General features: G+C 44.7%; 1 protein-coding gene across 1 annotated transcript; it reads left to right on the top strand.

Annotated features, from left to right (window-relative positions):
- Positions 1–389: 389 nt before the first annotated feature.
- On the top strand, positions 390–15,129 carry FLVCR1 (FLVCR choline and heme transporter 1). Its single transcript, XM_009473017.2, has 10 exons — positions 390–1,052; positions 4,395–4,539; positions 5,078–5,218; positions 5,530–5,597; positions 5,865–5,968; positions 7,121–7,231; positions 8,305–8,410; positions 8,617–8,728; positions 9,417–9,484; positions 10,882–15,129. Exons 1-10 carry the CDS (start codon positions 390–392, stop codon positions 10,942–10,944), a joined length of 1,581 nt encoding a protein of 526 aa, XP_009471292.2. The 3' UTR covers positions 10,945–15,129.
- The last annotated feature ends 9,442 nt before the right edge of the window (positions 15,130–24,571 follow it).

The raw sequence follows: 24,571 nt of genomic DNA, 5'->3' as shown, positions 1-24,571 counted from the left end.
ACCTGCACGGACAGCCTTTATCGGTTCAGTTTAAAAGACTGTAAGAAGTGTGTGTGCCTGTATATATGCACTATATATGCAATACCTATACACAGACGCACACCCGACGGCTTCCCAGAACCAGGGCGGCAACAGCGGCCTCTCACCGCCGCCCCCGGCCTTTCCCGCCCCGCCCGCCGCCGCGAGGCCGCCTCCGCTCCCCGCCCCGCCCCTCCCCGCCCCGGCCCGCGGGGCCCGCCGTGCGCCGGGCCGAGCTGGGGGCGGCGGCGTGGTCCCGGCGGCGGAGCCGGAGCCGGAGCCGGAGCCGGAGCCGGGTGACCTTGGCAGGCAGAGCCGGGCTGCGCCCGCCGCCGCTACCAGCGGGGAAGCTGGGTGGGGAGACGGCCGAGATGGTGGAGGACGGCGGCGAGGAGGAGGAGGAGGCGGAGGAGGGAGAGAGCGGGGAGATGCCGGCGGCCGCCGCCGTGCCCCCCCTGCAGCGCTGCAACGGCTTCCTCCCCGGCAAGGAGGCGGCGGACGGCGGGCGGCTGGCCTCGGCGGGCGGCGGGGAGCGGGCGGCGGCGGCCGAGGCCGAGGCCGAGGCCATGCTGGCGGCGGGCGGCGGGCGGGTGGAGCCGCGCCTGTCGCGGCGGCGGCTGGCGGTGCTGGCCGTCTTCAGCTGCTACTCGCTGGTGAACGCTTTCCAGTGGATCCAGTACAGCATCCTCAGCAACGTCTTCGCCGGCTTCTACGGCGTCTCCTTCACGCAGATAGACTGGCTCTCCATGGTCTACATGTTGGCCTACGTGCCGCTGATCCTGCCCGCCACCTGGCTGCTGGACACCCGTGGCCTGCGCCTCACCGCCCTGCTGGGCGCCGGCCTCAACGGCCTGGGCGCCTGGCTCAAGTGTGCCAGCCTGGCCCCCGACCGGTACCCCCTCACCCTGGCGGCCCAGACCGTCTGCGCCGTCGCCCAGGTCTTCATCCTGGGGCTGCCCTCGCGCGTCGCCTCCGTCTGGTTCGGCCCCACCGAGGTCTCCACCGCCTGCGCCGTGGCCGTGCTGGGCAACCAGGTAGGGATGGCGGGCGGAGGGGGGCAAGGGAGGCTTTGGAGAAGTGAGCCTCCTTAGAGTTCGGCGTGGCATCAATGTAAAAATAAGTCGTTCAAGTGGGAAAAACCATTCTCCAAGAAATGGTTACGGGGCAGCGTTGGGGAGAGGAAAAGTGATGGAGCGGGGGCAGGTGCGGGGGTGATGTTACATCCCACCCTCCCTGGCCAGCCTTGCTTTGCAGGACCCTGGCCGTGTGGCAGCCTGCACGCTTCTGTCAGCTGCCTGGAGTACATCAGTCACGACCCTTTTCAGAAGCTGTCCTGCTCTGCTTTCTCCCTCTTGCGTTTGGCATCTTGTCTCTGGAATTTGGCATCATCCCTCTGACCAAATCCACTCCCACCTGGAGGGGGGTGAAGTACCTGAACTTTCATGGAGAGCCCCAATGCCAACATATATTAGTTCTTGCTTTTAAAATACGGCCTCGAGTCACTAAGTGCCAGTAGTCCATGCCTTGGTGACTCATGAAGTTTTCTGTAATGCTGTGATAGTTCACATCACCGTGCGGAGCTGGTAACCGAGTTGTTGATTTACTCAAGCGCTCTGGTCCTGGCCAGTTTCACAGAGCTGTAACAGGCGTATCTGAAAGCACGGGTGGTGATGTGGTGCTGATCTTTTTTTTTCCCTCCCATAGCCTTGTTCTCGCCCCCTGCCACTGTCCCTGCTTTTTTGTGGCAACAAAACATTAAGATTCCCATCAACATCACTGGCACAGGCTGAGGTCATAGGTACGGTTTGATTAAGGTAACAGGGGATTTGTTTTTCCTCATGTGAGTCTAATGATTTTATGTTTGTGCACTTTGAATTATTACAGCGGTAATATTAGCGTTACATATTTACAGTTAGGGTTGCTCATTATCTCATATCTGGCTGTTTACAGTTTTCCCAATACTTTTCTGAAACAATTTTTTTTTAGTTTTTGCACTGAAGTCTTCCAGTGGACAAGTCAGCTGTCCCTTTTGGACTGAAGATTTGGGGGTGGGTTGGTTGGTTGTTTTGGCACTTGAGCAAAAAATTTGCATCTGCTTCCTGGAATCAGGTTAAAGATGTCTTCGACAGCTAAATTTTCACTATTCCTGACATGCACCAGTCCTCCCAGTAGCAAGGAGTTGCTGGGGTCTCAGTTCTCCAGTACGGTCCCAAGGATCCACCTGGGAGTCTGAAACTGATGCTTCACTCAGGTGCTGAGATGTGAGGGTTGAAGTGGGGAAGAACAGGAGCAGGGATTTTGTGGATAGGAACTAGGAGAAGGATGGACAACAAAAATGGGAGCAGAGGTGTGAACAAAAGAACTTAGGTATTTCTGGAGCTTATTCCCCTGCAGAAGCCAGGACTGATCTTAGTGTGCTGATGTGCTTGATGGTCCTCTGCTACCTGGGAGATACCTGTGAAACGCACAAAGCGTGCGTCGTCTCCCTCTGGCAGTCCTGCGCAGAGGATAACGGCTTGTTCTGCAGCTATGCTGTACCCCGCTGGCTCAGAGCTGTGTGCTGCATAGGTCTTAGGATCCCAGTTCTGCTTGTGACCCATGAAGACTGATACGGTGTCAAACAATAGAATTTCTCTGTCCTCAATTTTTGCTTTCTTAAAAAAAAAAAAACCCAAAACCAAACCTCTGAAAAGCTGGAATGAAAGAGTAGTAAAATGACAAATTAGACACTTGGAAGTCAGAAGTAATGTTGTCTGTATATCCCAATGCAGTTCACTTCTGCATATGCATTACAGTACAGTCTCACTGTACTTGTTTAGTTGCACAAGGTGAACTATGTAACAGAATCGGGTTGCTATAACCAACTGGGCTGTAGGTCATCTGATTTCTTATCAGATATTTTGCATAGCTTCAGAGCTACAGCAAGCAGGGCTGGGGACCGTAGGCAGGGGAGGGACAGAGTAGTTATCAAGAATCTGATTGCACCCATTATCTCTTGAGATGCTGATCATTTGCAGTTAAAACACAAATCACTGGGAATGCAGCGATATACCTGTCAAGGGTTGTTAGGAGTGCCAGATTTCCACAAGTGTTTATCATCTTAAACTGGCCACACCAGACTCACTGGAACTCTCGATCCTTCTGGCCTTAACCTCTCTAGATGTAAAAGTTGAAAAATGGTATCACTTGACTTTCTTGCAGTATTGTAGGTACTGTATTGGCTCACATTGGGGAAGGAAAAAACATACCTTAAGAAAAAGAGTGATTGTGTGCTCAGTTAATGTTTGTAGGATTCGTATACTGACGGGTGAGGATAAAAAGAAACAAATTCTTCAGGTGGGCACTGGATACTGTGTAAATCTGATGGTCTGGTCGAAAAAGAAGCAGCAAAACCCTCATCGGGCATATGCACAAAGGGTGCTTTGTAAGCACATTGGCACACCTTTCATTTGAGTACTTTCCGAGTGTTGGACTTGCTACTCTAGCATTCTCTAGTGCTCTTTTTTATTTATTTTTTTTTACCTGAAATAGAGACAGGGTTTTTTAGTTAAAAAAAAAAAAAATTGTTCTAACACTTTAAAATGCAGTTTAGTTTTGGAGGAGCAATGGAGAGAAATTGGAGAGTAATCGAAGACTGTTGTTCCTTCATGTTTTAAAATGCTTTATACCCGAAATTTCACTCCTTGTTTTTTGTCTCTTTTTTTATATAAAATCAGTTGCTATGTTGGAATTGACTCCAGATACAAACCCACTACTACTTTATTTTGTGATTTTTCTTTATTTCATTAGCAACAATTGCAGATATACGTTTTGGTTTTGTGTTTCTTAATAAGGACGCTCCTTTTCTCTTGCTCTTCTCTGCTCGGTCAGTTCTGCAGTAAACCTTGCATGTCAGTCTTTGTTACTGTAGTGGCAGGATCGTGACATCAAGTGGAGCATTTTGATCGAGAAGAAGAGAAGAGTGCTTTTACAGGAGTAGCTGGAGTCTTCTGTCATCTCTAGGTCTTCAGCTGCAGGATGACTGAGACAAATACATGTGCATGCACAGTATTTTCCTGTGAAAGATTCTTCTGCAAAAAAAACCTTCCTTAATGCTTGGTTGTTAAATGTGCTATATACTAGGTGTGGTATTGTAGTTGAATTTGGAAATGAAAAGGTTACAACCTTCCATAACCTGAATTATGGAAGGCCTGGTTGTGAAATGTCATTGGGAGCAAATGGCTCAGAAGTGTGATACTAAAGGAACACTTTTCCTTCATAGTTTTATTAATACTTATTATGATATAAATTCTGAGTTCTACCTGGTAAGGCTTTTTGCTTCTGTTAATTTTTATGTTCACAGAAGTGATTTTTGGTTTTCTTTTCTTGCTTTACAGCTTGGCACTGCAATTGGCTTTTTGTTGCCACCTGTTTTGGTTCCAAATACACCTAACGATATCAATCTAATGGCACATAACATCAGCATCATGTTCTACGGAACAGCGATGGTGTCCACACTTTTGTTCTTCTTAACAGGTGTTGGTAAGTGTTCCGTTCTTGTAATTTCAATGGTGAGCATAGGGAGTGTTTACAACATCTCACTTAAAGCATCTGATTTTGCTCGAAGTAGTTGAGGTTATATTTTCTCCAATTTACTTGTGTTCGCTTACCAGTTGCACCAGGGTTAAGCGACAGCCAGTTTACTGTATGTCATGCTTCACGTGGGTTGACCTCTCTCAGAGTATTTAATTCACTTAGGCTTTTTGCTACAAGGACGTGATGATACAATGTGAATTCTCTCTGTTAATCTTACAATTCAGATACAAAGGTCTAGACACCTTGCAGATGAAGTCTGTCTTTGACCATACGTTGGTAGCAATCAGATGTGACCAAATAATTAGCCCATCCTTTGTGGCTGTGACTTGATTCTTCCATGAGAAAATCTAGAATATTTTTTTCATGGAAATGTTAAAAACCACAAGTTAGTCTTCTGAAATTCATCCGACCGAAACACTTCAAAAAGAAAAAGCATTAGTCTGGTAAAGACAAATCAAAATTGTTCCTTCTTCTTTTTCCCCAGTGTTTGAAGAAAAGCCCAAATACCCTCCTAGTCACTCTCAAGCAGTCCTGCAAACTATGCCTCCCGAGGATTACTCCTACAAGCAGTCGATTATCAACTTGTTCAAAAATATTCCCTTTGTACTTTTGCTGATCAGTTACGGTAAGTGGTGCTGTCTGGCTGTAGTCTGGCAGAACAGTTCAAATGTGTGCTGAAAGCACGCTGAGTTTTAGTTGTGGGGGTAGTTTTTTATGGGGGAGGGAGTGTCAAACTTTTACTTACTCAGCAGCCAGTGCTGGAAAATCTGGCAGGATGCAAAATACCATTTGTAGGTCTGGCGAAGAGATTTTACCTGGCAGATAAAAGGTTTTGCCTCTGATGTGAATCTTATATATCAGAAGGTTAACTCTTTAGGGTAGCAGATCTCCGTGGCTACATCTGGAATGACTGAAGCTTTTCTTTTGGTACTGCAGGTATTATGACTGGGGCATTTTATTCTGTCTCCACGTTACTAAACCAGATGATAGTAACTCATTATGAGGTAAGTTTCTTGGGTATTCTTTGTAATTTTTTTTTAACTGTACATTTGCAGAGGTGATGCAATTATTATTATTTATTTATTATTATGTAGGTGCTATGTGTGCTCAGACGTTTGGTTTCCTTTATACCCCCCCCTACAGTTTCTTGCACCATACAGCTATGGGAGTCATAGGAATGTTTGTTTGCGCTTATGTCTGCCAAGAGGTCTGAACTTGACTCTGAGTGGAAGCAAGTTATTAATGAGCACCATATAAATATTTGTTGAAAGGGAGAAGAAGTGAACGCTGGGAGAATTGGCTTGACACTGGTGGTGGCAGGAATGGTGGGTTCGATTATTTGTGGTTTGTGGCTGGATTACACTAAAACATACAAGTAAGTGTGGGTAGGCATGTATGGGGTTAAGGGTAGGAGAGCAGTGCAATTGCATTAGAAAAATACTGCAATGTAAGGGCTGAAGTGAACTGATGATAAAATGCAGTTCATCCCTGATCTTTTAGTGGCCTTGATGGAGACTAGTTTCTGAGGCTACAGCAAAAGCTTGAGACTCTTACTCGCTCTTGGCCAAAAGAAATGACAGAGGAGAATGCAAAGATGCAAGGGGTTTTCCATCTACTCCTGTTTCTTCAGGAGTGTAAGGCTAACAAGGGAAGCACTGTATGTCCTACATACAGTGGCCAGGTGGCCCAATGCATAAAGGCTCAAAACCTCTGCATCGTTTTGTAAAATGGACAGTTGATGAATTCTCATTTTTTTCATACTATTCCTGGTCCTATTAGTAAGCATAACAGTTGCTTTAATTCAGGGGGTGACCATGGAGCAGAAGTCTGTTCTGGGGTAGGAGCTCCCGGGTCCATCACCCATGGTGCGGTGCCCGCCAGGAGTGAGCCGTGCCCGGATGCGCTGCTTGCGGTGGAGTAGTTCTCCCCCGTGACTCTTAGTACATTACGTGCAAGAGCTCTAGAAACCTAATGGATGTTAATGCTGTAGATTGGCTTGCTTTCTGCATGTGTTTTGGCTTATAAGTAAGCGATACGTGCTTTAATATTTTGGATGACATCCCTTATTCCAGATTTAAAATAAATAGAACGTTGTAATGAGATTTGTTTGACTTGCCTCTTAGGCTGACTTTATTGCTAATAGTGTTCGATTTGGCTGCTCATGTATTGATGTATTGTATAATGGGCAGTGCTGCAGAATGGCCAAGAGGCACAACATAGTGGAGAACTAGAACAGGCTTAAGGTAATAGTATTTGCTGTGATTGTCCACTCTTTGAGAGTCTGAGTAAGTCTTTTTAGTCTTGAGTGAAGCAGCCATATAACCAAGGCAGTGAAGAGTTTGGGAAGGGATACGTTCTCATTGCATGATATATTTGAGTCAGAATTACATGAAGCAATTTTTATAGGTGTAGAATGTCAGTTGTTAGAGAGTAAGTAATGTTTATGTTACTTTTCCATTCTTCAGCAATGTGCTGTGACCTTATGTTAACAATGTTAATTTTCTTTTTTTTTTCTGTTGGGTTGCAGGCAAACTACTTTGATTGTTTACATACTCTCTTTCATTGGGTTGCTGGTATTTACTTTCACTCTGGACCTCGGATACCTTATAGTAGTATTCGTGACTGGAGGAGTGCTTGGGTGAGCAATTAAAGAGGACTGGAAGACTTACTGCACTTCTGTTCAGACACAATATTTAACTTTTAACTAAAGGATTCTACTGTATATTCTGTCACTATGCTCTCAACCTATGCCTATAGTGCACAGTACAAATAGGGTTTACTAGGGTTTCACCTTCTGTTACATCAGAATAAATCTAAAGTAACTCACTTTTCAGTTAATTTCATTTAACATTTTTATGGACCTAACAGAAGTCTGTACGTGGTCAATCTGTTTGGTTCCAATTCTAAAAGCTGTCTGCAGTAAAGTTGAATCTTTCTGTTCACCAGTGGATAAGTGGTTAGAGTTTAACTGCGCAAATCTAGGAAGACTGGCTTCTGTGCATTTTGATTAATCTATATTTTAATAGCCCAAGCAATGTGCTGGGTGCGTTGTTCGCTCAGAAGAGCATGAGCACTTCTCATAGACACATAATCTACAAGTCCCAAAAGGTGCTGAGGGAGTAGTGCTGTATCCAGCCACAGCAGTCTACAAGGTAGAGTCAGAAATGTCCTGTGAGTTTCAGTTTAAAAACCAATCTACCAACCTCAACTGCATTAAGCCCCTGCTCCTCCTGTCAGCCGTCGGTCCCCTCAGCTTCTTCCACAGCAGCTTCTAGCAGACCTTCCAGTGTCCAGCCTCACTCCCTACTGAAGGTCTCTTTTTGTCCTCCAGCATGGGTGTTTGGGCTGATCAGATGATGATGTTCATGTATGTCTTTCATTTTAAAGTAATTGGCTTCAATTATGGAGTGGCTTGTGGACTGGTCAGAGAAGTTTGTTTCGTATGTATGGAGTGGAGAGCAGGTGGTTATGGGAAACAGGACAAGTATGTTAAAACATTTTGTCCTAAAAAGAGAGATGTATGGCTAAAATTGTTGGATGAAGTTGGGGGAATGAAGCAGGCAAAGCAAGTATTGAATCATGTTAGGTCTTGAAAACAGACAGTTCAGAACACCAGCTAATTCATAACACCACATGTTTATGTTTGATTTTCTTAGCTGTAGTAATAGATGAAGGCCACACCTGTCATCCTCTTACTCTCCTCTTCAACAGGTTCTTCATGACTGGCTATCTTCCACTTGGGTTTGAATTTGCTGTGGAAATTACATACCCAGAGTCTGAAGGCACTTCCTCAGGACTCCTTAATGCATCAGCACAGGTTATATAATTTTGTTTCTTGAAGTGAAATAATATTCAGAAAAGCCACTCTGCTCAAATCTAAGAAGGCTTTCTTAGACTTGGCTGCTAAGTCTCTGTTGTGTTGCTGTAGTCTTAATTTTTTTTTAATTTGGTTTCTATAAGATGTGACCTGAAGCAATGACTCTTTTCTATGCCATCCTGATGAAGTAACTTGTTTGTTTATAGATATTTGGAATTGTCTTTACACTTGTTCAAGGAAAACTCACAACAGACTACAGTCCTCGTGCAGGAAACCTTTTTCTTTGTGCTTGGATTTTTGTGGGCATTATTCTAACAGGTAATTAATCAGAAATGTAAGTAATGATTTTTCTTTAATGTAGAAATGTGTAGGTTTTTTTGAGATAGTGAATTTCAGGGTAGTTTTTAGATGTCTCAGACATCTAGGATTTAAATATGTGATTTCCTGTCTGGGCTGACAGAAATTATAAGTGCAGCGTTTGGGGTTTTTTTTTGCTTCGCTTTTCACTTTAAATACTTGCTGTTCGCACACCCTTTGTTTTAAAGATGATGTTGCTAATATATGGACAGCCATCTGTCACCCATTTCTTGAATCATGTCTTGAATTTGAGGCAGATGTCTGTCTCCAGAGTAGGATAGTAAACGTAAGCAAATACATAAATGGAGACAGTTTGTGGTTTTCCAAATGCAAGAAACTGCTGATGTATTCCTGAACTGTACCAGTGACTTACACATGCTGCTACTTACAAATGTGCTGAAAGTGCTAAAGCCATCAAGCTTTGCTTTAAGTACTCATGGTTTAAAAACTTTTATTGTAATTTTCGGTGTGTATTTTGTAAGGAGCAAGTTCAATTTGTCAATAAGTTCAAATCGCAAAAGAGTGAGTACAGGTGTTTTGAATATGTGCTGAAAGCAGCTTCCCTGTGCTTGCACTGTACAAACATTTCCCTTGAAATGCATGTCATTGCAAAGTTGTGAACCAGCTTTCTCTTTATTTTTTGTTTCAGCATTAATAAAATCAGATTTGCGAAGACACAATGTGAATTCAGGGATTATGAATTTGGATGTTAAAGCTGTAAGTGGTGACTCTTTTACTGTGATTGTATTACTGTACTTGAATGCTTGGCTTCTATTGGCATAATAATATTAACAGCAAAAAAGTAATTGACAAAAACTTATAATATGACTGTTTCCGTGCTGTTTTGGAAGAACAGAGCCACATGGGATGCTGCCCTGAGATGTCTGTTTCTCCCCTTAGCTCCCATGAAAAAAATAAAAGACCTTCTGCTCTCACGTTTTCCTGAATTTTAAGTGGCTAATATTAATCTCTGATTTTATGCCTTGAATCGTGCTTTTTCATATTTGCGGGTAGCACTGTAAATTGTGAAGCCTTTTCGTGTATTAGGTTAGGAGGTGCTGTGCTATAGACTACATATTTTATTTAAAATGCCTGCAGTCCCTCTAAGTGGTCAGTGGCTTATGAACAGAAGTCACGCTGCAGTTTCTGTCCTGTGCTGCGGGAAGAGCTGGGTCCTTCTGCTGAGCACCATCTCAATTTACACGAAGAGCGAGCATAGCACTTCCTGCTGTTCAGGAGGTCCCAAGACCATGTTTCAGCAGCTTTTCCAAATTATCACAGTTACTAATAGAAATAAGGCTGACACTGGAAACTTTTTTCAGTGCTGTGGGTTTTTTGATCATTTGGCTCGAGATAACGAAACAGCTTTTTGGAGTCAGATGTTGCACAATCCTCTGTCATGCTTCTTTGTATGTCTAGGTGTCTTGCATATATAGCAGCTTTTGATCATCTGCGATTGGGTGCACGCTATTAGTGTCTGCATAAGGTTGAGAAACTTCCAAGCTGGTGCTATATGAGCTAATGTGAACCTGAAACCCGTGCAGCTGTGTGTGCCCCGTATGGCATCCTGTGGGTTTACCAGCCTGGGTCGGCGCTGTCTCTGGGGGTGTACATGCTGACTATTGGCAGTGGTCCATGACTGTTCTGTTTTCCGTTATCGCCTTATTAATGAGCCTAGATTGTCGCACAACTTCTTTCATGTTAGCCAGGATATAACAAAAGCCTGGAGTCCTCACCTTGATGTTACCATAAATAATCGAGAGCTGCCTGTGTTAATAAGGTGCAATAGCACTTTGATTCCAAACCCTGATTATCAAGGTTCTACTGTATTTAAACGTAGTGGAGAAAAAAACCTGAGAGTTAATCTCCATGTGATAAATATCTATATGCTGTAAATACATACTTGAGAGTTATATTAAGAAGGTCAATTCTATTTTTTTTTTTTTTATTACGGAGAGAAGGGAAAATAGGGCTTTCTAAAAGTTGCTAATTTGGCTAATTAACTGCATATACTATTGGAGTCCAACCTAATAATTACCCAAGAATAGTGAGGTTAGGAATAGCTTCTGCTGTATAACAGCTTAATTTCTGCTTTTTTTTCCCCCACTTTCCAGGTACCAGTTGAGAGTCCTGTAGAACCTGAAAGTACTACATTAAAAATTCAGTCGGCTTTATAAAACTGAAAGAAGATGACTTAGAAATGCACAAGTTTGGTTGGATACTGAACAGTATTAATTAGTGTAATCACTGGATTTGTGTGTATGGGTAGTAAAATGTGTTTGGTGATATTGGTGATAGTTGTGTAGTGGAAACTATGAAGATGCTGAGTTCATTTTGCCCAAGATGCAAGCAGTTCACCTTTGTATGGAATATTTATTTTAACAGTTTTCAAGTTTTGCGGTTTCATTAGTAACAAACTGTGTGAATAGTCTCCATGCTAGGGAGACATGTACATTCAGGATGCATACTTGAAAAAATCTGGAATCTTGAAGTACAGTCATCATGATCAGAAGTGTGTAATCTTCTTTTCCCCAAAGAATTGAGAGGTAGTTAATTTGTTGTTCAGTCTTTGCTAGTGCATTTGAAAAGTCAGAGAGTAGGTAGCTGCACAGCTGGAGGATGTTCACAAGTTCCTTTTTTTAAAATGTATCCGTATTTTTAATAGAAGCCAACGGTTCCTTCTGGGGAACTGTCTATAGCACAATACTGAAAACAAGAGATGACTGTAAACGTGTGTTTCATACTGCCATCTGATATTTCTTTTGCCTTGAAACTTCTTGATAGACACCAGAGGGCAGATAAGAGAAAACACTGTCTTATAGATTCTTTTTAACATTTCTGGGGAGATTTAAAGAGTTTCTTGCTAGATAAATTGAAGAAAAAACATTCCTTATTAAATACAGTAAAAAGGAGGAGAAAGGCCTTTGATATCTCTACTGTGAAGTATTTATAGGCAATGGAACGCTGCTGCACAGGTTGCCTCCACGGAATATTTTGAGTGCTTTCTCAGTTAAAAGTGAGAGGAGTACGTGTTTACAAAGCGCTGGTGCCTTTACTTTGTAAAGAAGACCCTTGCCTCATCTTGAGTTTAATCAGTGCTGCTGAAGAAATTCTGGTTTTTGTGTTAAACCTCCTCTGAATATTTGTGGAGTATCAGAAAATGTGTTCTGTCCTTTTTTGCATTTATTTCTCTGCGTTATGAATTGTATCATTTGTCTCGTGAGATTTTTGTGCTTGTATAACTTAAATTGTGTCTCTTGCAGTTTGTTAAAAGCTGTAAGGATGACTGAAAGGAAAATAGTGATGTTTCACTTTGATGAAATATTTGCTGTTCATATCATGCGTCTTACCTACAAAAGGAGCAGACTTCATTAACATTCATCTTGTGTTATTACATTTATCTGAATTTGGTATGTGGATTTCTCGCTGCAGTGCTGCTGAAAATACTCTACCTTGTGCTCTCTCTACACGCCTACAGAATTGATAGCACTACAATAATACTGAGGCACTACTATTACTGAAAAAGTCAGACCTGAGTTAGCAGACTTTTTGCAAACGTTTAAGCTTTAGCAGCCTTTAAGTTCAGCCTGCAGGTTCAGTACCATCAATGATGCCGTCTCTTTGAGTTCCCACAGATGTAGTGCTGTCCAGAAGGTGGAATCCTACTCAAAGTTTTCCATGGATTGTTACAGTTGGGTATGGGGAACTTTTTAACTCCAAGATAGTCTTTCAGTATGATAAGTATCGTTAAATGCTTTTCTTTTTCTTGTTTCACTGTAAATTTAGAGAATCCTGTTATGTAAAAAGGACCCTGTAAACTTAGCTCTCTAAACTTGATGATCTTGATTTAACGTTTTGTATGATAAATGCTTCAGACGTGGGAAGAGCGAACGGCAGTATACATACCAGAAGAAGCTAGGCATGCTTGGAACACTCGCCTTTCCAAAAAGGGTGTGTGTCTCTCTGCCAGGTCCAGCGCTAGAGAGAAAATGGGCACACCTTGCTGCTCCTGCAGAGGCGAGCTCTATGAGAAGAGTGCTCTGGTGAGGTAGCTGAAGATAGGAAAAGTAACTCATAGATATTCAGACGGCAGGCAAGAGCATAGGAGTGGAAGCAGAGAAACTTTCATTATGTCAGTTCTTTACATTTAATGACTTGCTGTGATATAAGCTGCCCCATCAAGGGATGTACACGTTTTCAGCCTGAGTGAGCAGAGTGAAAGTTCTTGCCTTTTGATATCTGTGGGTGGCTTTTCCTTTTGGAAAAATGGTAATAATGTGTGCCAAAATATATACCTTCTTTGCAAGGTACAGATTCAGTAAATATTTGTGTTCATGGCCCCTGGTTGGTTTGTACTTCTGCTGTTGCAAAATCTTACCAAGATAATATCTTTGCAGTTTTGGGGAGTTGTTTTCAAATGTCCAGTAGAAAGTCTTTGGCAGTATCCAGGATGCTTTCCGAAATGTCCAGTACACACTGGTCAAATTCAAAGATTGAGCTTTTGTCTTCCTTTTTAAAATTTATTTTTTAATTCCTTTCTTCGCTACTAGTTTCCAGTTTCTTTAGTTATGTTCAGCTGATTGTTGAAAAAAATGTAGCCTTTCTGGCTCCTTGTGGTGTGTTGTTGTTTTTTTTTTTTTTAATCTTGGCTACCCTCTGAAAAGGTCCAGACAAGATCTTGGCATGCTGGAAACCCTGCTGGGTCCCTGAAAAGAAAATATTCCTAATAATGAAGGCTTAATTACATCCTGGATTTAATTCTCTGTCTCTAAAAGGAGCTTGAAAGTTGGAAACCTGTGAGCTATTTCCAGGCAACGGTAAAGTATTTAAATAAAAGGCTCAGCCGCAAAATAAAGAGCAAATAAAGAACAAACCAGTATTTTATGCAATAATCGTATCATCTGTCTGTCAAGAAACAGGTTCTAGCTCATGGCAGAAGGAAGTTTGGGGTAGTTGGGGCTTTGGCCTTTTTGCTTTTAATTTTTATTTTTAAACAAACAACATCCACCCAATCAAACATCCATCTGGAACTGGAAATAGGGTTTCTGACTCTCTTAACCTTGAGATTCTGGCTCAGCCCTCCAGTAAGAGTAGAGGCTAAAAATTGTAACTGCTTAAAGAGGTAATCGTTTAATGAATGGAATTACATGTCAACTATAAGAGGATGGACTGGGAAACCAAGTGAGCAGAGGCATCCCAATCCTGTGCGTCAGCTTTTGCTTTTCAATATGCTTTGCTTTTAAGTGCTTCGAGAGAATTCTAGAGGGTGCGAGAGAACGCATGTAACGGTGAGCGTAAGCAGGGGGGCTGCCCCCAAGTTCCCAGGGGCCCACCAGGGCGTGTAATTGCGAACTTTCAGCTACAAGATTCAGAGATTAGCTTTTAAAATAACTCTATCGTTCTTTTGTTTCTTCCAGGCCATGTTAAACTTTTGCTAACTTCAGTGGGAGACACCCAGACAACGTTGACCCATTTTTATTTAGGATTCCTAACATGGCCTTAAACCCCTCATTTCTGTTGGCTGGGTGTGAAAATATCAGACCTGTAAGGTATAGTCTGGAATTGCTGCAATCAGGAGCTTTCTTCTTCAGCTTGGTAGATAAGTCCTTCAGAGCATTTATTTTGTAGATGGGTGCTTGTCTTTAATAACATCTCCTTCTGTTGCTGACCACTCATGTTTTACGAGGAAGAAAGAACAAGGGAAGAGGTTGTATTCATATGGGACAACAGGAAGAATCCATATGAATCATTGCAGGTTAATAGGGCTTTCCTAACTTCATCTTCTTGGTCACTTTTTGTTCAAGACAGTCTGTTGTTTCGGAGACAATCACTGGAGTGTGTAATTAGAGCTGCCAGCCCATGTTGCCTAATGAAAAAATGCTTTTTCAGAAATCTTTGGACCATCTTGTGCATCTACAACCAAGTGAAGTTGGGTTAAGCTATAAGCATTTATTGCTTTCATTTTCCATTCTGTGAACTCATGAGTTTTCCTGCGTGAATGGGAACGTGACCTTTTCGGTTGCTGTCTTTCACTACATGTATGTACCACTTTCTTAAGGGTTATAGGCAACTAATGATTCATAGACCACAAACTAAATTATTGTATCCCATGTAATTTCCCCACCACCACCATTCAGTCTGAAGTCTGTGAAGAGGGAGAAGTGATGTTAATGCATGAACTAGAATGAATTAAGCAAAAAATATTCCTAAGAGAAATGTATTTCCATGTAAGATCCATGTTATTTACTGCTCGTCTTTGTTCTTCTCATGAAGATAGCAAAGATTTTTGCTGTAATATTTTATTTTTGTTAGTGTCCTATTCTTTGTTTCAAGAGAAAATTAAAAAATCCTTATGAATATTCTCTGATTGCAATATTGTACTTATGTGTATATGTGGGTGGCATCGTTCCTTACCATTATATGTTACTAATAAAATGTATAACATGTAACTGGATTGGAGCCAAGATTACCGTTTTTGACAGCTGCTGATACAGCTGATGGTCTAGAAGTGATTCAACTTTTTCCTTAAAAGCTGCCATTTAATGTAAGAAAATTTTCCAAGTGAATTATATACCCCGTCATTAATAAACATGCGTGCACACATATATTCAGAGTGCATGTGTGCAAGGTATATAAATGTATTATACACAAGAGTATTGGCTTGCAGAGACATTTTCTCAGGCCATGGAATTAAAGTATTAGCATCAGGAGTTGAGTCGCTCTGCTCTAGCACAGTGATTTCTCCTCCTTTGCTTTGGAAAAGGTCTGTGAGGAAAAGAAAGTGCAGTTAACACCTAAAGCAGAGCAATCCAGTGCCATCTCCTTAAGGGTAGTGCAAATATTAATAAAGCACCCAGCCATAGAGAGATTATGTGGGGAGAGAAGGTAGAATAACTTCTTAAAGAGGATAGAGTGAGACATTGCATTCAGTTATGGCCCAACTTTTGTTTCTAAAATCAGAGTTGTCTTCAGCGGGAGCACAGCAGGACCCTTGTGAACGCTCTGCAAGGGTTCTGCCAGTTACGCTCCGGCGTTTAGTGTTGATCCCCACCACATCAGCTGTGAGCCAGGTAAGTTTGAGGAACCCGCTTCAAAGAAAGTAGAGTCACTGTAAGAAAATGGTTTGCTTTGGTTTGGTTTTTTTGTAATCTCCCTTCTCCACAAAACTGGAATTACCTCAGCTAGTTTTACATGAGAGATTCTTCACAGGAGGAGGCTGCAGGTGCTGCAGAGCACAGGAATCCCAAGCCTTTTATCGTAAAGCAGCCCTAGCATCCAGTACAACAGTGAGATGAACTTTCAGATCGGCTCTTCATTTTACAACCAGGACTATAGGGTTGTATTCCTCTTACAGTATCTCTACAAAAGCTGTGGGCTATATCCCCATTTAGCATTGTATTTAAACATTCCTACCGCTGGGAAGGAACAATCACAGCAAATCATTATTGCCTTAAAGTTCATTCTTTGGCAGACGCTCAGTCTTTCGTGAAAGAAAACGCCAGAAACCTCATCAGGTAAGTGGGAGATGTGAAGCTGTCATGGCTATGATTAGTCAAAGCCATTCTTGAGGGAAAATACTTTTTGTTGTTATTTCTATAGGTGGGAGGAGACACTATGTATCCAAAACTAACAAGTGTTACCCCTTGCAGAAAGTGATGCGGTTTGTGCATGGATAAAACACGCATGTCCCTAACAGTGCAGCTGCTTCCTAGACTGGAAAAGTTTCTTAGAAGCCTGCTGGATTTCTTCCCAGCTCTACTTCACAGTGAGCTAGCCTTATCTGACCATGTTCTAAATCAATATTTATATCGTCAATTAAACAACATCTTTCAGAAGACAAAACAATAATATCCTGAACTGTGTAGAAAGGACTCCAGCAGATATGGCGCAGTAAAAAAAAAAAAAAAAAGGCTAAGTACTGGCCGTGGTTAGGCATAGTTAGCGATTTGAGGCTGGGTAATAACTGCGTAATATCAGGTGGGGTCAAAATTCAGCCTCTTGGATGCTGATTTCCAGTCTTTTCTCAATAAACTGCTTCTGCCTGTAACAATGCTTAGGCCATTAAAAAAGGTTGTAAATAATATCTAAGGGGCATTGTCAGAATTGTGGCCTTGCGTTATGAGTTTTAGAAACAGAGACAAGACCCTACAAAAACTATAAACTCCACACAGATGGAAAACTATCATGAAAGCAATTGTTTTTTAAAAAAACTGGTTAAAGATGCCTCGTGTAAGCCCAGAAGTGCTGTCACTGCGGGTCCGCAGGTTGGAGTTCATCAGCTTTGTAGATGAGGCAGTGAATGTGCATCCTAGCAAGCTGGTTTTGGAAAACGGGGAGGTGTAATTAAAAACCACCTTTTTCCATGCCTAGGTGACTTTGGTTTATGATGTCCGTTTTATCAGTGTAATAGCAATTTCTTACTGGTTTAACTCTGTTCATGTTCTACCTATACTCGTGTGTGCTTCAAAAATTATGTAGCATGTACTAAACCCAGCTTCTTGGTGAGCAGCATGACTTAGGGATGTCAGGGATTAACCCTGACAGCGTTGCTTTGCTGGGAAAAATCCCAGGGAAGTATTCAAGGCTTCAGAAGTTTTCCCAGCCTGTGCTGGGCTGAACCAGAAACTTCCCAATTTTTTTTTCTTTTCAAAATGAGGCAGTCCTAAGGTTGCTCAGATGCTGATCACTAGTTTGGATAAGGTAGAAGAGGGACTGCAGATGACTGCAAATTTACTTATTCTTTTAGAAATTAAATTGTCCAGCTGCTGCCAAGGGAAAAAGAAATTAAAATATAACTGTGCAGTTTCTAAGCCTGTACATGCTGTTTTCTCCATCAGTTCCTGGAAGGTAACTTGATTTCTTCAGAATAATTCATCAGCTAATTCTGAACAACCCTACAGGCGTTAGACAAAACCTACATCCTGCGCTGAATGAAGAGGTGTTGTCCTGCTAGGGTGAGAATGACTCACCCTTGGATGATTAACTGGCTCCACGGGACTTGAATTTGTGTATCTAGCTTTTGTTCCCAGAGAACAACTGAAATTCACTTAGGGGCCTAATGCTAAAAGCCTAAAATTCACTTAGAAGCTAATGTCTAAAGCCTAGAAATCCCATGATTTCTCATCTTGTCACTGCTCCACAGAAGCTTCAAAAGGGTAAAGGAGCCCTCGAAGGCTCAGAAGCTTGACAAAGTTACCCAAACCAGACCGTTGCCAGTGGCGATATGGAGGTCCATTGGCTTTTGGGGACCAAAGAGTACCGTGTTCCGTGTGATTTTCCTCTGACCTGCTCCATCTGCTCAGGCTTGAGCTGTGAGAATTTCACAAGGGTTGAAATGTCCATGTGTGTGAAGAGGACATAGAGTATTATGGAGCCTCCTTGAAGTCTGCAGCTTGTGTCATCGCACTTAGGATGTTTCTGGTTTTGATTCCAAAGTCAGAAAATGCTCTGTAGGCTTCTTGAGTCTGCTAGTTACCTCTGAAAATGAATATCGTTCACGTGATGGCAAACAATGAAGATGACTGAAAGAAATCATTTTGCTCCAGATGACTGTAATTCCTTTAAGAGCTTTAAGATTTTTAATTGACCGCAACATTTGAACTTCACTCTCACCTTCAGGGGCTCCTGCAGTGTTTTGACTACTGTTCAATTGTTCTCTAGAGAGGGGGAATCCTAATCTGCAGATCACTGCCTTCCAGGGATGCTTGAAGCAATGCTTCAGATCAAAAACTGTTTGATGAAATCATCAGTGTCGTGATGATACCTTGTTGTACCGTGACATTGAAAACAGTGTATCATGCATTTCTCTCTTTGCAGGTTTCACACAGCACCTGAATTTAAGGGCTTGTGGTTTCTGGGCTTGTGACATATTCTGTTGCTCAGCTTAATCACTGTTTCAGTCCACTTTGAAGTACTGCCTGGAAAGACAGTGCATTTGAGGAACTTTAATACATAAGGACAACCTTTGTTCAGAGTGTTTCCCAACCAGCACCATACTAACCCTAGAGGGCATAGGGTATCCCATAACACAGCTACGTTGCTTAATCAGTTTCTAAACAGCACCAACAATTGTGCTTCTAATCTTGAGCAGGCAGGGTTTCATTGCTGTACGCTCCCCTCTCCGTGCAAGCAGGGATGACTCAGGTGCTTGCGTGGCAGCGGAGGTTAAGTCCTGCTTCTCAGCTCTGGTGCGACCATCAGCAGCTCCCTTGTGACGAGGGCTGCAGGTGCTGGTGGTTGCTGAAAAGAGATCTCATTTCTGAGTAGCAGATTTTTTTTTAGCCACTGCCTTTCTTTACTACCTGTACTTTTATTATGCGGGGCCCCTGAAGAGAAGTGATTGTGCTGGGTAGTTTACCCTCTGATTAAAGGTTAAAGAAGAAGTAATTAGTCCAAAAAAAGATGGATTGCTGAGATTTATGGAAGGTTACATTAGTGTTTCCTTGTTTTTATAAGCAGAGCTTGCTGCGGAGACCAAATCGTGTGATACGCTGACAAGTAAGACCTTCACAGCAAACTATTGACGTAAATATTTTCCCAAGCTACAGCAATATTTAGGACTGAAACCTTGGAACCAGACAGAAAGAGTAAGGCAGGCTAATAGGCACGCTGACGCTGTACCAGTGAGAAACAACAATTTCATCTGTATCTATCTGGTGTTATCAGTTGGAGATCAGAGTGAGGTGACTATAATAAAGTACGGAAGAGGAAGGGCTATTTCACTGCCAGCAAAGGCTCAGGCCAAGTAGGACATGCAATGAGGGGTGGAAAGAGAAAACTTGCAAAACAGTTTTGGGAAGGCCTGATTTATAGGCTTTTCCTGCCACTTCAATTTTTTTTAATGCTGGAAATCTTGCCTGTTGGATTAGCCTGAGATCAACTGGAGCCCGGTTAAACAAACCCATCTAAAATAAACACTTTAATGAATTGCTGCAGTAGAATTACTGCAGGATGTCTTCCTCCTTGCTCAGGCAGAAATCAAAAGATGTTGCTGATGTTCTTCATTGCTAAAGCCAGAGCAGCTGATGGCTGTTTTTTCTGCTAGACCATTGCAAAATAAATAGTGTGTTGAGTTTCCAGAAAGGGCTACCTTGGAGAAAGTTTCAAAGCAGCACACCCTCAAGCATTCCTTTTACAGGCTTTCTTTTTTTTTTTTGGTCTACTTTACATATTTATTTTCCCAATGATCACACTGATTAATACATAAAGTTATCATTCTTAGTGTTTACGCAAATCACTCCTGCAAACTTGCATCAACAGCCATTCCCAAATTACCATGGTTACATCCTTATCACAGTTTACCCTTGCATTTCATTACTAACCCAATCCAATTCCAGCGTAACTTGCAGTTTGAGAAAAAGCCCCAAACAAACAAGTTTTATTTTTCTTTTCAAGGATCAAATGAGGTCACCGTGGTCTTTTCAGGAGATGGGCTAATATTTGCATAGCAATAATGCAATTCACTTATGTCAGGCAAACTTTCTCAACCTGTGTTTCCCTCCTTCCCTTCTGCAAAGCTGAAGCACCTTTGTAGGATGAACCATTTCAGACTGCTGCTACTTTTCTGGACATACAGTGGTTCCTAAATTCAGAAAAGGCCACGAAGATCACTTGGCCCGGCTTTAGCAGAAGAGTGCACCCGAGTTGGGGATACTCGTAAGGTACCCAGGCTTCAGGCTTTTGCACTGACTGCTGCCAGCCGGAGGTACCGGAGGTATTTCCTTCTCCACCAGTAACCGACCCGCCTCTCATACGCTCAGTGCTGGTACAGGAACCTTCACTGAGTGCAGAGCACTTAGCGTCCACTTTTGCCAACCTGGATAACAGCACAGGTCCAGATCTATCATGCTGCCACCGATTCTCACCTACCTGATGGAAGGAAAGAGCACATGAGACCTCACAGGCACTCATCACATTCGCCAGCAAAGCCAGCAGGTGCCTGCCCCGAGCCCAGGTTGGGCTGGAGCTGCGGGCCAGGGAAGCCTTCTCCTGCTCCCTCCTAGTGCCTGCTCTGAGCCAGCAAGAAGGGCTGCTTGGAAACAATGCGTAATAGAGGAAGTATTTTCCCAAATAAGCCTAAATAAATAAACTGCCTCTGTGCATGCAGAATATCACAGGGCAGGGAGAGTTTGCTACGTGGCAGGGCTGAATTTGTTGCTGTGCGCAAGAAGATGCTTGCTGGGGAAGGGGCTAGTGGGATTCCTTGGGGGTGCAGAGGTGACGCTTCTGGAGAAGAAATCTTCTTGGAAAAAAGTGCCAATGCTGTATCACCTTGCTGCCATGGTACAATTAAGAGCCATTAATTTTCCCACAGTTGGATGTGTAATTGCGCTGCAGGGCCTTTTGAATACTGCATTTAAATTAGCCTGCAATTGGAAATAATGAAGGTTAAAACCCTCTTACATGATTTTATGATCAAATTAGTTCCTTTGACCCAGAAAGCAGCTGTGGTAGCAACAAGCTCTGCATTAGGAACAAGGCTGTAGGTTCGAGGTGTTATTCAGAGCTAGCTTTAGAAAGGTACCTCCATGCAAAGTGACTGGATTTCAAAACCAAAAGGCTCTGGCACTGGAGCGGGGACCAGGCAGCCGCCTGGGGACAAGGGGACAGGCAGCACTGGCAGGGCAGAGGAAGAGCTGTGAACAGAGTGGGGAAGAAGGCAGCTCTGCTGAGAGTTACAATATCAAAATTAGGTGGTCCTGCGAGGTGAAAGCCATGGGATGCTGGGTGGGGGGGGTGCAGGGGGACACGCTGCATATCCTGCCCTGCTCTTACTTGTCTTGAATGTCTGTTCAGGACTAATACCAGAGAGGGCTCGGGCTAAACCGAGGCAGCATTCTTCTATTTTTACTCTAATTTGTAGCTAGGAAGAGTGTAATTAAAGCTTTCCCTTAGCTGTAGGGACTTGGGAACTCTGCTTTTATCCCCTTAGGCTATTGTTTCGAAGTTGCCGTTAACTTCAGGACCTCAGCTAACTTCTGCCCTGCCTGTCCAACCCAGAGCTGGCCTTGGACACACTGGCTGGCCTCTGGGAGTTCAACTTGTCCCTCTTGAGCATCAAGGAGGAGCTGGTAAGATTTTTTTCTTTTGGTCCTGATCAGAAGGGGCCTGGGTGCTGCAAAGGGCTGCTACGGACAGGGCTGTGGTGTCCCAACCTTGCCATGCCCCTCACCTGCCTGGCCAGGGAGAGTCCTTCCCTCTGGCACAGAGCATGCCCTGGCATGGTGGATGCAGAAGGCTTTGAATTGCAAAGCACTCTGGTCTTCACATTTTCAGGGTGGCTAAGAAGCGGGTGGGTGTAGGAAAGCAGGATCTGAGGGTTCCTGGCTGCTCTGGGCAGCGGAGCAGCACTGAGCAAGGCTGTGGCAGCCTCACCACTGTTGCCTGTTCCAACATTGAACAAGGCTCTAGGACTTATGTGACTGCCAGTTTGTGTATCAGCATCCTTGATGATGACTTTCTGCTGCGCAATCCCAATGCTCCAGGCTCTGTCACACGCAGTGTGCCCCTGGGCTGTTCACACATGGCTGCCACCACCTGCGCAGTCCCATTAGTCCTAAGGTGCAGGCCTGAATGATTTTCAAGCTTTCCCCTAGCTCTGCTCAAGTGAGCTTGAAGACTTTCTCAGGCTCCCTTTCCTCGTTCTGCCTTGCCTGAGCCTCCCTCTGCTCCTCGAGAGCCCTCTCCTCTGTGGCTGCAGCCATCTGCAGCCTCTCCAGGTCTCTGTGCTTCATCAGCTCCCATCTGGAGCTCATCTTGGTGCTCTCACATCTCGCTGATGTGCAGCCTCGTCTGCGCTCCAGAAGGAGAGAGGGGCTGCGCTTCCCCTGGGATCCTGCTCCAAAACCCAGCAGGGGGGTGCAGATCGCCTCTGGCAGGCATGGGGGCACATTTGCCCTCCGGTTGTGATGTTTGCCTGATCATTAGGGAAATGCAGGAAAAAGTGGTGAGGGTGAAGACTTCACAGCAGCTCAAAACCCACGCTGACCTTTCCTCCTCTCCCCCAATTGCATCACCATTTACACACTGAGTCCCCACGTTCAGCTCGGGGGGGCTCCCTAGAGCAAAGCTTCTTCAGCAAAGGGCTGAAACCTAACACTGGGCAAGGTGTGCAAGCTGAAACCCTTGGTTTGCTTTAGCTGATGGGACAGCCTTTCTCCGGCCTCTCTTATGTTAAACCTCCTGAGGAGATTCAGGCATGCTGTGTGGCCAGGATGCGGAGGGGAAGATTACTGGTAGGACTCACAGAGATGTCAACTCCTGGGGAGAGTGATTAGCAACTCAACATACACCCATGGCTCCCAAGAGCCTTCAGGAAGCTGATTAGGGCACTGGAGAGATTTATTTATGGCGAGCGATGAAAATCAGTAGCTGCAGCTGCTGAGGAGATGCACAGGTACGCGCCCAGCCTGGCTGGGAGCAGGGAATCAGAGCGACAGCAGTATCTGAGTGCACAGGCAGGGGATGGGAGCAACATTTTTCAGACTACTATTTCTTTCTGATCGGGAGTCACCTCTAGCTCTAGGAGTTGTATTAGGTTGACACTGTTGTGCTTGATATAAAGAGCTAAAAAACCCACCTCCGAGCATGGAAAGAAGCATTGGGGAATGGAGCCAAGTGGTGGAGATGGCAGCGGCAGCAAGGGAGTTGTCTGCCCGGGAGGTGCTGCAAGGCCACTGACACGGCTGGGCAAAGCCCTGGGGGAAGAGACAGGCTCCCCATTGCTCTCGGATGCAGCTCCATCACACCGGGCACGGGCAGAGGAGGACCAGATGCTGTTGTTTCTGTGGCGTTAGCAGTGTGTGCAGATGTGTGAGGCAGGTACCTCTGAATGCTGCAGGGGATCAAGGCAGGACATCGCCGCTGTGTGTAGCAGTGTGAGACACCCTGAGCAACGGGCTGTGCTCTGAGTCACGGACCACGCACCTGGCCCTCTGGCAGTCTGCGTGGCAGCAAAACACTTAGAGAAAGGCTGCACTGTGACTACCCTCCCTCCTACCCCGGGGTCGGGCACCCAGTGCTCCTACCACTAGAGCAGGAAATATTCCCCTGGAGGACGAGCACCACTCCATGAGCCGTCCATGGCAAAGGGAGGCTGCGGGCTGCAATGAGACCACGGCCACTCATCCCTGCCATCACTGTCACACTCAATGGTTAACAATGAATTTTCCAGCTCCGTTAGGAAGAGCGGAGCAGCCCAGCTTTCCTCAATTAAGAGTTTGATTTTCAAGGGCCCCTCACGCAGCGGGGGGCCGGGACGCACGGCACGGCACGGCACGGCACGGCACGGCACGGCACGGCACGGCACGGCAGGCCGGGAGCTGCAGCCCCACGCCGGCCAGCTGCAGAAGAGGCTTAGGTTGCGCCGCCTGGCTCCGGTGACGCGGGCCGCCCGGCAGGGGGCGCCTCCAGCCAGCGTCTCCGCCAGTCACGGCTCGTCCCGCCCCCCGAGCCCCGCCCCTCTTTGTTGCGGCCGCCAATAGGAGCGCGCCGAGGGCGGGCGGGCGGCCGGTAGCGTGGTAACGCGGCGGCATGGAGCGCGGCGCGGGGCGCGCCCCCAGCGCCGCCGGGGCTGGGGCGAGCGGGGCCGGGCCGGGGCGCCCGGGGCGAGGCAGCTGCTGTGCCGTGGGGCGGGCGGGCGCCCGCCGCTAAGGGAGGGGGCCGTCCCCGCGCTCAGCCTCCTCCTCACGCACCTAATACACACACGTATATATATTTTATATATATATATATATATATATGTAGATAGGGCCCGGGCGGCGGCGATTCCGCGGGGCCCCCGGGCTCGGGCATGGCCGCGGGGCC

Source organism: Nipponia nippon, unplaced genomic scaffold (genome assembly GCF_047370975.1).
Source record: "Nipponia nippon isolate SJK-2023a ecotype South Korea unplaced genomic scaffold, ASM4737097v1 scaffold_4, whole genome shotgun sequence".
NCBI lineage: Eukaryota > Metazoa > Chordata > Aves > Pelecaniformes > Threskiornithidae > Nipponia > Nipponia nippon.
Note: the sequence above shows the minus strand (reverse complement) of the source record. Positions and strands in the feature narration are given on the sequence as shown.

Coding starts and splice junctions, on each gene's coding strand:
- FLVCR1 (XM_009473017.2), top strand. CDS start 390: ATGGTGGAGGACGGCGGCGAGGAGGAGGAGGAGGCGGAGGAGGGAGAG. Junction 4,540..5,077: donor GTTCTTCTTAACAGGTGTTG/GTAAGTGTTCCG, acceptor CTTTTTCCCCAG/TGTTTGAAGAAAAGCCCAAA. Junction 8,729..9,416: donor TGTGGGCATTATTCTAACAG/GTAATTAATCAG, acceptor TTTTTGTTTCAG/CATTAATAAAATCAGATTTG.